Source organism: Lipophrys pholis (genome assembly GCF_963383615.2).
Source record: "Lipophrys pholis genome assembly, chromosome: 8".
In the NCBI taxonomy this organism is placed as follows: Eukaryota; Metazoa; Chordata; class Actinopteri; order Blenniiformes; family Blenniidae; genus Lipophrys; species Lipophrys pholis.
Genome location: NC_137630.1, coordinates 268,042 through 284,739, shown reverse-complemented (window position 1 = coordinate 284,739; position 16,698 = coordinate 268,042). Strand labels below are relative to the sequence as shown.

Below are 16,698 nucleotides of genomic sequence, written 5' to 3'. Positions count from 1 at the left end.
GAGTGTCTCTGTTAAAGGAACTTTTCTATAAAGAGTTTGTGTGTAAACACAAGATTAGCATGCAGACCCTGTGTGTGTGTGGCAGAGTTAACGCTGGTTTAGAAGTTAACTACTCCTGATATCATGATCAGTAGAACTCAATCACTGTAATAGAATCTAATATCAATAGAACTCAATAGAATCTAATATCAATAGAACTCGGTCACTGTAATAGAAGCAGCACATCTTCATAAAGGTAAACCTCTATGCAGAGCATCAGGATGAACTGATCTCAGGTTCTCACCCAGGTGGTTGGTACCACTTCCTTCACGTCTCTGAAGAAGGAGTTTGGTTGTTGTCCAGGCTGGAGAGAAGCTGCTGGAGCTGGTAGCTCCTGCTACCTGTGGTTGGCTGAGTTCAGCAGGAGGAGGAGGAGGAGAACATGCTGATGGTTCAGGAGGAGAAGACCAAGGTGATGGTTCAGGAGGAGAAGACCAAGTTGATGGTTCAGGAGGAGAAGAAGACCAAGGTGATGGTTCAGGAAGAGAAGACCAAGGTGATGGTTCAGGAGGAGAAGACCAAGTTGATGGTTCAGGAGGAGAAGAAGACCAAGGTGATGGTTCAGGAGGAGAAGAAGACTAAGTTGATGGTTCAGGAGGAGAAGACCATGGTGATGGTTCAGGAGGAGAAGACCACCAAGGTGATGGTTCAGGAGGAGGAGAAGACCAAGGTGATGGTTCAGGAGGAGAAGACCAAGGTGATGGTTCAGGAGGAGAAGACCAAGGTGATGGTTCAGGAGGAGAAGAAGACTAAGGTGATGGTTCAGGAGGAGAAGAAGACTAAGGTGATGGTTCAGGAGGAGAAGAAGACCAAGGTGATGGTTCAGGAGGAGAAGAAGACTAAGTTGATGGTTCAGGAGGAGAAGAAGACCAAGGTGATGGTTCAGGAGGAGAAGAAGACTAAGTTGATGGTTCAGGAGAGTCTTTATTTGCAGCGTCCTGGTCCAGACCGGAGGATGTCGTCACTCCGGTCTGTGGTGCTTTCCCTGGTTGATGGGAGATCAGACGCTGGGTGCTGGTCTCTGGATCCGGGAAGGTTCTGACCCTGATGTTCAGGTCAGAAGAGGAGTTGAGGAGTCGAGGCCTTTGGTTGCAGGCCTCTTCTGTTAGCTGTTAGCAGGCTGGGATACAGCTGAGCTGTTGGGATGCAACTCACCTCCTCCGTCGAAGAGCAGGAGCAAAGCTTTTTGGTGAAGTGGGGGATTTGAAGGTGTCGAACCCAGTGGCCTCACCCAATCGATTTTAAAGTATTTCTAATATAGAGCAACACACCCCCTCCTCTGCTTTTCTCCCTATCTTTTCTAAATACGTTATAGCCTGGCATCATCTCCAAAGTTTCAGCTGATGTTTGCTTTAACCAAGTTTCAGATATTTCAAAACAGTTGTTTAATTACAATACTTCTGGCATTTAAATGTCCAAATCGCAGTCCCTTTGGTTTACACTTGGCATCCCACACAGTTCTAGGTGATTAAGAGTTTGAAACAGTCTTACTCTGATATGTTTTTTGATGACTCGGTTTCTGTGATTTACCTTGCTGTTGTTTGAGACATGGGCTGTGTCCGCAGATGTAGTTAACTCCAGGTTTGCCGCGTGGTATTAACCCCCCCAAGTGCTGGTGCTCCATTGCTCAGCACTGTGGTTAGCCATGGAAGTCCGCTGATGGCTGCTTTAACCGGGGAGGTGAGCTCAGGTGTCACTGGCCTGGGGTTCAGCTCCACGTCCCCAGCTAAGAGGACTATCACAGAAAAACACAATAGCCCTGTGCGAGGGTCTACTGTTGCGAGTTCATCACCCTTAGTTGCCTGACTTGTTTTCAAACAGCCACCGTCCCAAAAGCCAGACAGAGGTATCGACTTTTTGCAGCCGGGATGACGGTTCCAATTCCTACGCCGGGTATCCAGTGGTATCAATACAATCCGATGACAACACAGGAGATCAGAATGATATAGTATATCTGTCCTTACTGCACCGTGCAATCAGTTTGTTCCCTAACATTTCTTTTTTGTTTAGTATAGTTTGGACTTCTGGAAATCTTAGTTGCAGTTTGTATATGATCTGCTGCTGGGCGTGACTGTGCCACAGCCGCCATGTTGCTTACACACACACACACACACACACACACACACACACACACACACACACACACACACACACACACACACACACACACACACACACACACACACACACACACACACACACACACACACACACACACACACACACACACACACACACACACACACACACACACACACACACACACACACACACACACACACACACACACACACACACACACACACACACACACACACACACACACACACACACACACACACACACACACACACACACACACACACACACACACACACACACACACACACACACACACACACACACACACACACACACACACACACACACACACACACACACACACACACACACACACACACACACACACACACACACACACACACACACACACACACACACACACACACACACACACACACACACACACACACACACACACACACACACACACACACACACACACACACACACACACACACACACACACACACACACACACACACACACACACACACACACACACACACACACACACACACACACACACACACACACACACACACACACACACACACACACACACACACACACACACACACACACACACACACACACACACACACACACACACACACACACACACACACACACACACACACACACACACACGAGAACAGAACAGAACCCAATGGGTTGTACAAGTCCCGAACTACTAAATCAGTAGTTCGGGACTTGTACTTGTGTTGAGAACCATTGAAAGGTTTTTCCACTGTGAGCGTCAGAGGAAGCTCAATGACTCACAGTGAGCTTCTCATGTTTTAACGATGTTCTGTCTCCCGTGGACAGTTGATAAAAATGTCTCAACTTTTGGGTTTGAGCGAGAAAATGTCTCCCAAAAAGACATTGGAGTGAACGGGAGGAATTCTGGCACTCGCTGTAATCTAATGCTTTTGTAGAGAGGATGTTTGTTACTGATAAAAATGGCCCCTTCTCAGAAGCATAAGTCCTGTAGCTACATTTTGATGTATAATGTGATGAGATTGAGGGAGAAATGTGGCCACTGCGACGAGAAAGACTTTTTTTTTTTGTAACTCGACACCTTCTCCCACTCTAAATCTCTCCACTCTCAAGGCCCCTTCATACTCCCGTTTTGAAGCCATATAAACAGGAAGAAAATTTGGCAGTGGCGTCAGGACTGTTCATGCTGTTGAACTTGCAGGGCACGCCCCCTCACAGCAGGCCACACCCCCTCACAGCAGCCACACATATGTGAAGCAACGTTTCAACTTTTGAACTGCAGCTTATTTCTCACTTCCAGTGTTTTCAGAAACACATTTCTCTGAACTGTTTCAGTGATAAAAGAAAGTTTGTCTGAGCTGCCATGGTGGTCTGGTTTGAACTGCAGGAGCTGAGGGATGCATTCAGGTGCATCATGTAACTCCGCCCTCTGACATGTTAACAAGCTACTGCTACTCATTAATACTGATATAACTACTCCTCCTCTCATTAATACTGATAACTACTGCTACTCATTAATACTGACATAACTACTCCTCCTCTCATTAATACTGATATAACTACTGTTATTCTCATTAATACTGACATAACTACTCCTCCTCTCATTAATACTGATATAACTACTGCTACTCTCAATACTGATATAACTACTACTCCTCTCATTAATACTGATATAAATACTGCTACTCTCATTAATATTGATATAAATACTGCTACTCTCATTAATACTGACATAACTACTCCTCCTCTCATTAATACTGATATAACTACTGCTGCTACTCATTAATACTGATATAACCACTGCTACTCTCATTAATACTGATAATAAATACTGCTACTCTCATTGATACTGATATAACTACTGCTGCTCTCATTAATACTGATATAATAAATACTGATGGAACTACTACTGCTACTCTCATTGATACTGATAGAACTACTCCTACTCTCAATACTGATAGAACTACTACGGCTACTCATTAATACTGATATAATAACTACTCCTACTCTCATTAATACTGATAGAACTACTGCTTCTTATTACTGCAGGCTGATCGTTTCTTTATAGACAAGAAGGCAAATCTTTACCTTATCAGAAGACGATCCTCGACTCAGACATGAAAGATGCGGAAAAAGAAACGATAAATGTGCGTTGAACTGCGTTGAGGCATAAACGTCCCGTTTTGCGTCTTTTCCGGCGAGTCACTTCCTGTAGAGGCGCTTCCTCGGATCACTTCCGGCGCGTCACCTTCCATGTACGTCACTTCTGGCGCCCCCTTGCGGCCATTCTCTGTGATCCTTCGGGTGTCTGGGCATCACTTCCTGTGGCCCGTGGCTTGGGGCGGTCTGGGGAGCTCCGCCACACCTGGACTGGACTTCAGGACTCTTTTGGTAGCGCCCCCTGCAGGGGGAAAATCACTCCGACTCCTGAAAAGACCCACGGAGTGCAGAATTCCCCCAGGAGGCACTGGGCAGAGATGGAAAACACTGGTTAGTTTTACCTGTCTTCTTAGTGGAGACCTATACCACTAGTAAAATTGTAGACCTAACACTTATTAACCCTCCCAACACACACACACACACACACACACACACACACACACACACACACACACACACACAGTGTGACCATTCACTTTCAGGGAGGGCTTGCAATGGTGACTAAAGTGTAAAAACAAAAAAGTCATAGCACACTATTCCCGAATTTTCCACACTGTGTGGTGTGCTTTGTACGTGCTCCAACGGTGTGGGACGAAATACATGTCGAAAAAGCGGTGGAAGAAAAAGATTAAAATTAAATGGTGTCCTAGGATAGTAATCTTTGAACCTTGCCACAGGCATGCACAAGAAATACAATATAGATTGTAAAAGTCGTGAACATACTGTAAATATATGGAATAATTACAGAATGATCATGAAACTGAAATGATGATAAATTAGACTAAAAACGCTGAAACGCCTTCAGTTTGTGTGTAATATATACAAGCAGTGTTTGTCCACATGGGGGAGCTGTTTTTGCTTGTACCTGATGGTGTCTCTGGTTGGACAGACTCTGTGTGAGAGGAGCAAGGAGCTGGAGAAGCTGCGCTCCGATTGGAGCCATCAGACCAGCTCGCTGTCCAGTTGCCACGCCGACGAGCTTCAGTCTGAGAGAGAGAAGAGTGCCGAGGTGAGAAGAGGGCGAGCACCTGAGGCGCTGAGCAACTTGTGTTTCAGAGACTTCAGTGTGTTGTTGTTGATGTTGTTGCAGCTGCAGCTGCAGGCCGAGCTGCAGCGCGAGGAGCTGCAGAGCTGCCTGACCCGGCTGGAGGAGTCCTGCAGGGATCTGACCAGGGACAAGTACCAGCAGGAGTCGGCCCTCAGAGACCTGCAAACCAAACTGCAGCTCGCCGACCAGGTCAGACACCTTGTCCTCCCTGTGCTCACTCTCATCCCTGTGCTCACTCTCATCCCTGTGCTCACTCTCATCCCTGTGCTCACTCTCATCCCTGTGCTCACCCTCCTCCCTGTGCTCACCGTCCTCCCTGTGCTCACTGTCCTCCCTTTTCTCACTGTCCTCCCTTTTCTCACTGTCCTCACTTTTCTAACTCCTCCCTGTGCTCACTTTTTTCCCTCTGCTTACTCTCCTCCCTTTTCTCACTCTCTTCCCTGTGCTCACTGTCCTCCCTGTGCTCACTGTCCTCCCTTTTCTCACTCTCCTCCCTGTGCTCACTTTATCTCTCCTCCCTTTTCTCCCTCTGTTATCTCTCCTCTCTTTTCTCACTGTGCTCACTGTCCTCCCTCTGCTCACTCTCCTCCCTTTTCTCCCTCTGTTCTCTCTCCTCTCTTTTCTCACTCTCCTCCCTTTTCTCCCTCTGTTCTCTCCTCCCTTTTCTCACTCTCCTCCCTGTGCTCACTCTCCTCCCTGTGCTCACTCTCCTTCCTGTGCTCACTCTCCTCCCTGTGCTCACTGTCCTCCCTGTGCTCACTGTCCTCCCTTTTCTCACTCTCCTCCCTTTTCTCCCTCTGTTATCTCTCCTCCCTTTTCTCCCTCTGTTATCTCCCCTCCCTTTTCTCACTCTCCTCCCTGTGCTCACTTTTTTCCCTCTGCTTACTCTCCTCTCTTTTCTCACTGTGCTCACTGTCCTCCCTCTGCTCACTCTCCTCCCTTTTCTCACTCTCCTCCCTTTTCTCACTCTCCTCCCTCTGTTCTCTCTCCTCCCTGTGCTCACTGTCCTCCCTTTTCTCACCGTCGTCCCTTTTCTCACTCTCCTCCCTATATTCACTCTCCTCCCTGTGCTCATTTTTCTCCCTTTTCTCCCCTTTGCTCTCCTTTAGACCACTGTACCATCCTTCTATCTCTTCTTTAGACTACTGTAACATCCTTCTTTCTCTTCTCCTTTAGACTACTGTAACATCCTTCTATCTCTCCTTCAGACTACTGTAACATCCTCCTTTCTCTTCTCCTTTAGACCACTGTAGCATCCTCCTTTCTCTCCTTTAGACTACTGTAACATCCTTCTATCTCTTCTCCTTTAGACTACTGTAACATCCTTCTTTCTCTTCTCCTTTAGACCACTGTAACATCCTCCTTTCTCTTCTCCTTTAGACCACTGTAACATCCTCCTTTCTCTCCTTTAGACTACTGTAACATCCTTCTATCTCTTCTCCTTTAGACCACTGTAACATCCTCCTTTCTCTCCTTTAGACCACTGTAACATCCTCCTTTCTCTTCTCCTTTAGACCACTGTAACATCCTTATATCTCTTCTTTAGACTACTGTAACATCCTTCTATCTCTCCTTTAAACTACTGTAACATCTTTCTCTTCTCCTTTAGACTACTGTAACATCCTTCTATCTCTTCTTTAGACTACTGTAACATCCTTCTTTTACTTCTCCTTTAGACCACTGTAACATCCTTCTTTCTCTCCTTTAGACTACTGTAACATCCTTCTATCTCTCCTTTAGACTACTGTAACATCCTTCTTTCTCTTCTCCTTTAGACCACTGTAACATCCTTCTATCTCTCCTTTAGGCCACTGTAACATCCTTCTATCTCTTCTTTAGACTACTGTAACATCCTTCTATCTCTTCTTTAGACTACTGTAACATCCTTCTTTCTCTTCTTTAGACTACTGTAACATCCTTCTATCTCTCCTTTAGACTACTGTAACATCCTTCTTTCTCTTCTCCTTTAGACCACTGTAACATCCTTCTATCTCTTCTTTAGACTACTGTAACATCCTTCTTTCTCTTCTCCTTTAGACCACTGTAACATCCTCCTTTCTCTCCTTTAGACTACTGTAACATCCTTCTATCTCTCCTTTAGACTACTGTAACGTCCTTCTAACATTGTATTCTATTTTATTTGTTTAATACGGAGTTGAAGGATAAATCCTGGTCCAAAAGAACTCCTAGGTTCCTCACAGTGGTACTGGAGAACAAAGTAATACCATTTAGTGTTACTAGATCTTTAGAATATTTCTCTCTCACGTTTTGGACCGAATATAATTTCAGTTTTATCAGAGTTCAGGAGCAGGAAATTACAGCTCATCCAACCTTTATGTCTTCAAGACAGCTTCTAGTTCAGAACGTTGGTTATGATCCTCTGGTTCCATAGATGAATAGATTTGTGTGTCATCTGCATAACAATGGAAGTTAATGGAGTGTTTTTTAATAATATTCCCTACAGGAAGCGTGTATAAAGTAAAAAGTATAGGACCTAAGACAGAACCCTGTGGAACTCCATGTTTAACTTCAGTCTGGACTGAAGAGTTATCGTGAACACGAACAAAGTGGAACCTGACTGATAAATATGATCGAAACCAATTTAGTGCTGTACCTTTAAGCCCCATGATGTGTTCTAGTCTCCGTAATAGGATGTTCTGATCAATAGTACCAATGTTCTGATCATCAGTACCATTGCACTGATCAGCAGTACCAATGCACTGATCAACAGTATCAATGCACTGATCAACAGTATCAATGATCTGATCAACAGTATCACTGTTCTGATCAATAGTATCAATGTTCCGATCAATAGTATTGATGATCTGATCAATAGTATCACTGTTCCGATCAATAGTATCACTGTTCCGATCAATAGTATCAATGTTCCGATCAATAGTATCAATGTAGCACTGAGATCTAATAGGACCAGAACAGAGACCAGTTCTTTGTCTGAGGCCAAGAGAAGATGATCAATAACTCTGATCAGAGAGTCTCTGTGCTCTGATGAATCTAAAACCGACTGGAAAGACTGAAATAAGTTATTTTTACTTCAATGATCACATGACTGACTTGTAATCACTTTTTCTAGGATTTTAGAAATAAAAGAAGGTTGGATATTGATACTCGGTGATTGAAACTACTTCCTGTAGGATTTTAGAAATAAAGGAAGGTTGGATATTGATACTCAGTGACTGAAACTACTTCCTGTTGGATTTTAGAAATAAAGGGAATGTTGGATATCCATACTCAGTGACTGAAACTACTTCCTGTAGGATTTTAGAAATAAAGGAAGGTTGGATATTGACCTGTAACTTGCTAAGACACCTGGGTCGAGGTTAGGTTTTTTAAGAAGAGGTTTAACAACAGGAACCTTTAAGGCTTGTGGTACATAAGCTGTCATTAGAGATATGTTGATCTGATCTAGTATTGATGTACTAATCACGGGGAAAGTATTTTTAAACAGTTTAGTGGGGATTGGATCTAGTCGGCAAGTTGTTAGTTTAGATGAAGCCACGATTGAGGAGAACTTAAGGACTTCTATAGGGTGGAAGTTGGATAACTGGAAATCACGCTCCACTAACTAGTCTGAAGATGTGGTTGATCGATCTGCGACTGCTTTGGGCAGTGAGTCTTTAATTTGATCCCTAATAGTTAGAATCTTGTCATTAAAGAAGTTTACGAAGTCATTGCTGCGACTTTTTGTCAGCCTGGCTATAGTACTGAAGAGAAATCTAGGATTGTTCTTGTTTTCTTCTATTAAGGAGGAATAGGAGGTATTTTGGGTTTTATAAAGGGATATATTTATAGATTAACAAACTATCTCTCCAGGCTGTTCGAAATACTTCTAACTGAGTTAAGTACCATTTCTTCTCTAATTTTCCTGGTGATTTCTTTAAAGTTCTCATTACCATTATACCATGGAACTATCCTCCTCTGAGTTGTTGCATGTATCTTTAAGGGAGCAATGGAATCAAGTGTGGAGTGAAGTAAGGCTGCTGTTCCATCTACAACCAAGTCAGTTTGAGTAGGGCTAATGCCAATGGTGTGACAGCTGTTTACTGCTGGATCCACGGATGGAACTGAAGTCCGTATTGATGGGAGTACTTCCCTGACTTTGGCTCCAGCATTGAATGATCTCTTATATTTCAGTTTATTTTCCGGGGCTATGAAGCCAGTTAATGTAAATTCAAATGATGTCAGGAAGTGATGAGACAACAGAGGGTTGTGGGGAAGAACCATTAATTGATCAGTGTCACTACCATAAGTGAGGACAAGATCAAGCGTGTGATTAAGATAATGAGTGAGTTCATTCACCTTCTGTGAAAATCACATTGTGTCCAGTAAAGAGCTAAATGCTATGCTAAGGCTCATTGTCAACATCTACATGAATGTTAAAGTCTCCCACTATAAGGACTTTATCTGAGCTCAGCATTAAAGTAGAGAGACATTCAGAGTATGGTCCAGGAGGACGGGACACTAGGACAAGTAGAACTGCTGCTGGGTTTTCTGGTCAGAGTCATGACATTCAGAGTGAGACTTTCAAAGGGTTCTGGTTAGTTTTAGTTCTGGGATCAATAAGAAGACCAGAGTTCTAGATAGATGCTCCTCCTCCTCATCCAGTTCCTCCAGGGACATGATGGTTAACATGAGTGGTGGGAGTTGCTTCATTTAGGCTGGGTGGGGTGCTGGTGCTGCCAACAGCAGCCTGAGAAGTCCACGAGGAAGGACACTCTGGGGGCGTGTCCATGGACTGTAAACGGTCAGTCTCGAAGGGACTTGGAGTTGAAGAATAAATTAACTGTTACACTGCCGAGTAATGCAACAGTTTTGTTAGTTGTTGAAAACAACCTGAAGCTTGACGAGAGAAGGAAAAATAGATTTTACCCCGTTACCCTGTAAATGCCGCTCGGATGCTTTGATTTCAAGTGGTCAATAAATAGAGACGCTGTTTAAATATAGACCTTTAAATCTCAAAACACTTACTTTGCTTTTTCTTTTTGATTGATTTTTGTCTGCCTGCATCATCGAGCCAGTGTTAATACTCAGCCCTTAATGATAACTTTACACACATGACCAGGACAGCTATGAATGATTGTGTGGAGAAGTTTTCTTTCTCCTCTCACCAGAAGGGCTCGCGAGGAGCCCCAACCACTGCCTGGGGATTCAACAGGTCTAATAGAGAGCCTAGTTTTGGGACCAGTTGTGTGTAGATGTTCTTTTTCTGTTCTTGTTTTCTGGAGTTCTTGTTCTCACATGCAGGTTGCCAACATCAGTGTCATGGTTAATGAAGGTTATTTCTAAATAGCATCACTTAATATTAACAGGCTCACCAACCCTATCAAATGGGGAAAAGTGATGAGTAAAATGAAGAGGGAAAAAAATGAAATTATATTTTTCCAAGAGACACACTTCAGAAACAGAAGACACAAAACAGAAAAACAATTCTTTCTACAGCAGCTTTAAAGGCAGACATAAAGGAGGTGTTTTGATACACAAATCCCTAAAGTTTGAATTGATGAAGGAGATCAAGGTTTATTCTGGTTCAGTGTCGGATTGAGCGCAGGTGGGGTGGGGAAAGACTCCTGGCTGCAGCGGAGGCGGGGTGGGGAAAAGGCTCCTGGCTGCAGCGGAGGCGGGGTGGGGAAAAGGCTCCTGGCTGCAGCGGAGGCGGGGTGGGGAAAAGGCTTCTGGCTGCATATCGTCATATCACTCACCCTTACGTTGCAGCAACCTGTCGGTTTTTTATTAATTCAGAATTTATGTAAATGTCATTTCTTTTCGACACAGAATAAAAAAAAAATTTTTTGGGGGGGGGGGCGGTGTTTCCACTGAATTTCAAGTTTTCCTTTGACTTGTTAGTTCCTAAACTTAATGTTTTTTTTCATTTTAGTTCAGTTGTTCTTTTCTTCCAGTTTAGAACTTTGTTCCGTTCTGCAGCCTGTCAGACGGTGGTTGTCTCTGCTGCAGGAGAGCCAGCGCTGGAAGCAGCAGTGTCAGACGGTGGTTGTCTCTCCTGCAGTAGAGCCAGCGCTGGAAGCAGCAGTGTCAGACGGTGGTTGTCCCTCCTGCAGGAGAGCCAGCGTTGGAAGCAGCAGTGTCAGACGGTGCGGAGGGAGAACAGCCGGCTGGACTCGGAGCTGCAGCAGCAGCAGAGCTCTGTGGTCCGGCTGCAGACCCGGGTGGCGGTTCTGGAGCAGGAGAGCCGAGACCAGCAGCAGTTGATGAGACGCACTAATGACGTGCTGGAGGCCACGCAGCAGCAAAAGGTTCGGTCCAAAGCCTCCAGGAACCAACTGAGCTGTTCAGCCTGAAAGCATCGCTGCCTTTCTCCTGCAGGACTCCATGAAGGACAATGTCCACAGCAAAGAAGCTCAGACGAGGAAACTGGAAGCAACTGTGAAGTCGCTGTCTGAAGAACTGCTCAAGGTGCGAGATTCAACTTATTCTGATCATCGTCTGGGAGGAGCCGGCATTTGTCAGCCGTAAAAAAAACAAGGGACCCAGAGTCCGTCCCCAAGAAACTCTAAACATCTGCTGAAATACTTGCCAAATAGTGAATAATACATCAATTAAATACAATTGTACTGTGATGTATGGACACCCTAAAATCCTTGGGCAAGTGTCCCCTGAAGACAGGTGTCCTCTCTTCAGAGGTACCTGTCACGAGCACAAATTGTAGCACCAGTTGATATTGAAGGAACCAAACACCAAATGTGTTCTGGTTATTTATAACCATATAACTGAACCAATGCAAAGATGTATAGAATATAAATACATATATACACACGTATTTAAGATGTATACAAAATAAGTTATTAAATCAGATTTAATGTACTTCAGGGACCACGTACAGTCTAGTTTCATCCTGAGTGGACCAGACTGGTAAAATATTACTATAATAACCTTTAAATTTACACTTCAAAGTTTTCCCTTGTTGTGGTCACAGTGGATGTAATGGAATCGTCTGTATCTTTGTAGGATCAAACAGTTCGTACTGAAAGTGATTACAATCTCAACATAAAGTCAATCTTAATGAAACATTCTGCTGCAAAATACAATGAAATGTAAAATAAACCTTGTATAAATCCTCTATAAGCTCCTTGCTTGGTGGGACCAGACTGGACCTCTTGGTGGGTTTATGTTCTCTGCTGGAAAGTCAAAGTCAAACTAACGTACGCATGACGTGAAACTCCTCATCCACCCTGTGTGCTTCGCTCCGCCCCTCTGAGGTCCATCGCTCCGCCCCCTCTTAGGTCCATCGCTCCGCCCCCTCTGAGGTCCATCGCTCCGCCCCCTCTGAGGTCCGCCGCTCCACCCCCTCTGAGGTCCACCGCTCTGACCCTCTGAGGTAGACAGCGTAATCTGTACGCTCCGACCAGAGCTACTGGACGCTTGTGTGAGGAGATCCTCCGTCTCCTCGTTTGAACAATCACAATTTAAATAAAATTAAGATCCAGATGGAGATAAAGTACTGATAAATATCAGATAAATATGATTTAAACCAGTTTAAGGCTAAGTTTTTAATGCCGACGGCATCTTCTAATCTCCTTAAGAGTATATTATGATGGACAGTATCAAATGCAGTACTAAGGTCCAGAAGAAGTAAAGCAGATAGAAGAGCTCTATCTGAGGCCATTACAAGGTCATTAGTAACTTTTAGCAGAGCAGTCTCTGTACTGTGGTTCATTCTGAAGCTGGACTGAAGGTCCTCTAACAGATTATTCTCCTGCACATAATCCTGGAGTTGTTTAGCGACTACTTGCTCCAGAACCTTTGACAGGAAAGGAAGGTTGGAGATCAGCCTGTAGTTTGAGAGAAGGCTTGTGTTTAAGTTTGGCTTCTTAATGAGAGGTTTAATAACTGCTAGTTTAAAGGATTGGGGCACATAGCCTATTGTTAGAGACTGGTTAATAATTGCGAGTATAGAATTATTGATTAGTGGCAGTGCCTCTTTCAGAATTCTAGTAGGAATTGGGTCCAACAGGCTAGTAGTTGGTTTAGCAGAAGAAATAAGGGAGTTTAGTTCGACTAGTTGTATTTGCTGAAAGCATTCCAGATGACTGTTAGGTTTAACCAGTTCCTCTGTTATGGGGCTAACGGACGGTAGGGTTTGATGGATGTTATCCCTAAGCCTTGTCATTTTATTTTGAAAGAACTTCATGAAGTCCTCACTACATATATTGATAGGAATGGTGGGCTCCACGCTATTTTGGTTCTTGGTCAGTTTGGCTACAGTACTGAAAAGAAACCGAGGCTTGTTTTTGTTTTCCTCTATTAAGGATGAGTAGTAATTAGTTCTACTTCTACTCAGAGCTTTCTTATAAGTTTTGAAGCTATCCTTCCAGGCTATATAATCTAGGTCTGTTTTTGTTGAACGCCAAGTTCTTTCTAATCTACGGGAGCGTTGTTTAAGCTCGCGGGTTGATGAGTTAAACCATGGGGAGGACTTTTCCTGTTTTTTCAGTTTCATTTTTTGAGGAGCTATGTCGTCTAGCGTTGTTTTTAGCATATCTGTCAGACTGTTTGTTAGGTATTCAATGTCTGAGCTAGCAACAGTATACGGGTCAGGAAGATTCACTACTGATTCTATAGCAGAGGGAATTCTTTCCTTGAATTTAGTTACTATGTTATCAGAGAGAGACCTGGTTAACACGGCTTTAACCGGAGGGTTAGAACTATTTAGAACAAAGTCAAAGGTTATTAAGAAGTGATCTGACAGGAAATCATTGTGAGGAGAGATGGTCAGATGCTCTATATTCAAACCATAAGTTAGAATAAGGTCTAGGGTGTGTAGATGTTTATGGGTAGGCCCGTCTACTACCTGAGAGAAACCTAGAGAGTCAAGTGTAGATCTAAAGCTGCACTGAAACTATCATTTTCTAGGTCAACATGAACATTGAAGTCTCCTACCATGATAACCTTATCTTTAGTCAGGGCTACATCTGACAACAATTCAGAGAATTCAGTTAGAAAAGTTGAAGAAGGTCCAGGAGGACGATAAATGATTACAGATTCTACAGAATTTACTATTTTATTTGACGGGTGTGGCATGGTCATGCTCAGACTCTCAAAAGAACTAAAGTTGGGTTTAGGGTTAATATTAATTAGAACTGAGAGTTCTAGATGGCTGCCTCCACCCTCCTCCACCACTTTCACCAGCTATTTGAGTGTTAGTATGACTTGGAGGGGAGGCTTCATTTAGACTAACATACTCATCTTTACGTAGCCAGGTTTCTGTTCATCCAAAGAGATCAATGTTGTGTTCACTTATCAGATCATTGACTAGAAGAGCTTTGGATGATAAAGATCTAATGTTTAGGAAACCACATTTAATTTGTTTGTCTTGATTTTGTCTAGTTTCACACTTGATACGGATGAAGTTTTTGTAGTCATTAGAAGTAGTTTTCCTAGGTTTAGATAGTTTTATACTTGTGGTGGTCCGAGGGATAGACACAGTCTCTATGGGATGTTTAACTAAGTTAGCTATGGTTGGTGACTGCCCAGAGGGAAACTCAGAGAGGCGTGTAGGACTGCGACTCTGTTGCCTGGTCCCCACTCTGCTACGTCAGGATGGAGGAGCTAAGCTTTTAACTTTGTTTCTAGATAAGAGGTACGCTCCATCCAACGTGGGATGGATGCCGTCCCTCCTGATGAGACCAGGCTTGTCCCAGAAGGACTTCCAATTATTAATGAAGCCTACCGAGTTACTGGGACACCACCCTGACAGCCAGCGGTTAAAAGATGACGTGCGGCTAAACATCTCGTCACTGATGAGGTTTGGGAGGGGGCCAGAGAAAACTACTTCGTCTGAAATGGTCCGCGCGTATGTGCACACTGACTCTACGTTAGCTTTGAGGACCTCAGACTTCTTCAGGCGAACGTCGTTTCTACCGCAGTGGATTATAATCCCTTTAAATCTCCGTTTACTCTTGGTCATTAGCTTTAGCTGGGACTCAATGTCGCCTGCTCTGGCCCCAGGCAGGCAGCTAACTGTGGCCGCTGGTTGTCCTAGGTTAACGTGTCTCACTATAGAGGAGCCAATAACCAGCGTGTCCTTCTCAACCAGCGTGCTGCTGAGTGGGGCAAACATATTGGAGACACTGACGGAGGCCTGCGGGGTGTAGCGGGGGTGTCCGGTAGACTTCTTGCTGCTACGTTTACCCCTGGCAGTCACCCAACCGCCCTGTTCCCCCGGCTGCTCGGGGGCCGCTGAGGGGGGACTAGAGTTAGCAGCTACCTGCGCTGCTAAGCTAGAATGCTCCGCTCCAGCTAAACTTGGCGGGGGGCTACTAGCTACAGGGCTAGCCCTAAACTGGACAGAGAGGAGAAGTTCCTCAAGCTGACTCAGCCTCGTCTCAAGTGCTACAGTAAAGCTCCAGGTCACAGGTCCCTGAGTCAGCAACTGAGGTCGAGGTGGAGATAAACATCTGACATTTGGAGCAGGAAAAAATAGGAGGAGAGGAGGGGGAAGCCATGACGAGACAGGTGCTAATAGGAGCTAAAACAGAGAGAAACTGGAAGGCAGTCACCTTTTGGGTTTAGGGATCCGGTTCTTTCCGTCCAGTAGTTGGTTGTAGCCGCTCTGATCACCTGAGTACCCGCTCTGGATCCATTACATTCTAGAAAGACTCTAGAGCAGGGGTCTCAAACTCAACTCACCTGGGGACAGAGTCTGGGTGAGGCTGGGCCGCATCAGGGGTTCCACAAAACAAGATGTACAAAAAATGAAAGATCATGAACCGTTCTCCTTAACATGTTAGTCCTGAACATGAATAGAACATTGAATGAAGATCGCAGAGCGGATCGCTGCAGTGCATCAAGGGAGTTTCTGTTGGTGGTGTTTTAGATGTAATTATTGGGGTTATATTACGTTTGTGGTGTTGGTAATGATTCTGTTGTGTTGTGTTTTTGTTGCTTAGTTCATGTAGTTAGTTAGTTCATCTAGTTTAGTTTAGTTTATTAGTTGTGGCAGGGCAAGCAGGAGGGAAGAGGGTTTTATGTGGGGTGTCCTCCTGTCATGGTGTTCCTGTCGGGTAGTGTCAAAATAAAAGCTTAACTTGTTTGCACTTATACACAATAGAGAAGATGTGCTCATTGAGCTGATCTGGAGCAGTGCTTCCAGTGCTTCCAGTGCTTCCAGTGCTTCCAGTGCTTCCAGTGCTTCCAGTGCTTCCAGTGCTTCCAGTGCTTCCAGTGCTTCCAGTGCTTCCAGTGCTTCCAGTGCTTCCAGTGCTTGTGACTCGCTTGTCAATTTGTCTGCTTCTATTTATAAAAGATAAAGTATGAAACCTCCTGCTCACAGCCCACACATCTTAAGTTCATGCTCT

The 16,698-nt window shown here is 44.4% G+C and overlaps 1 protein-coding gene across 1 annotated transcript in view; it reads left to right on the top strand.

Annotated features, from left to right (window-relative positions):
* sass6 (SAS-6 centriolar assembly protein) overlaps positions 1-16,698 on the top strand; it is a 55,653-nt gene that overhangs the window by 6,568 nt on the left and 32,387 nt on the right. The window contains exons 6-9 of the mRNA XM_080470159.1: positions 5,210-5,329; positions 5,411-5,557; positions 11,443-11,637; positions 11,708-11,797. Of these exons, the coding sequence (XP_080326285.1) occupies positions 5,210-5,329; positions 5,411-5,557; positions 11,443-11,637; positions 11,708-11,797 (552 nt within the window). The remainder of the gene's footprint in view (positions 1-5,209; positions 5,330-5,410; positions 5,558-11,442; positions 11,638-11,707; positions 11,798-16,698) is intronic.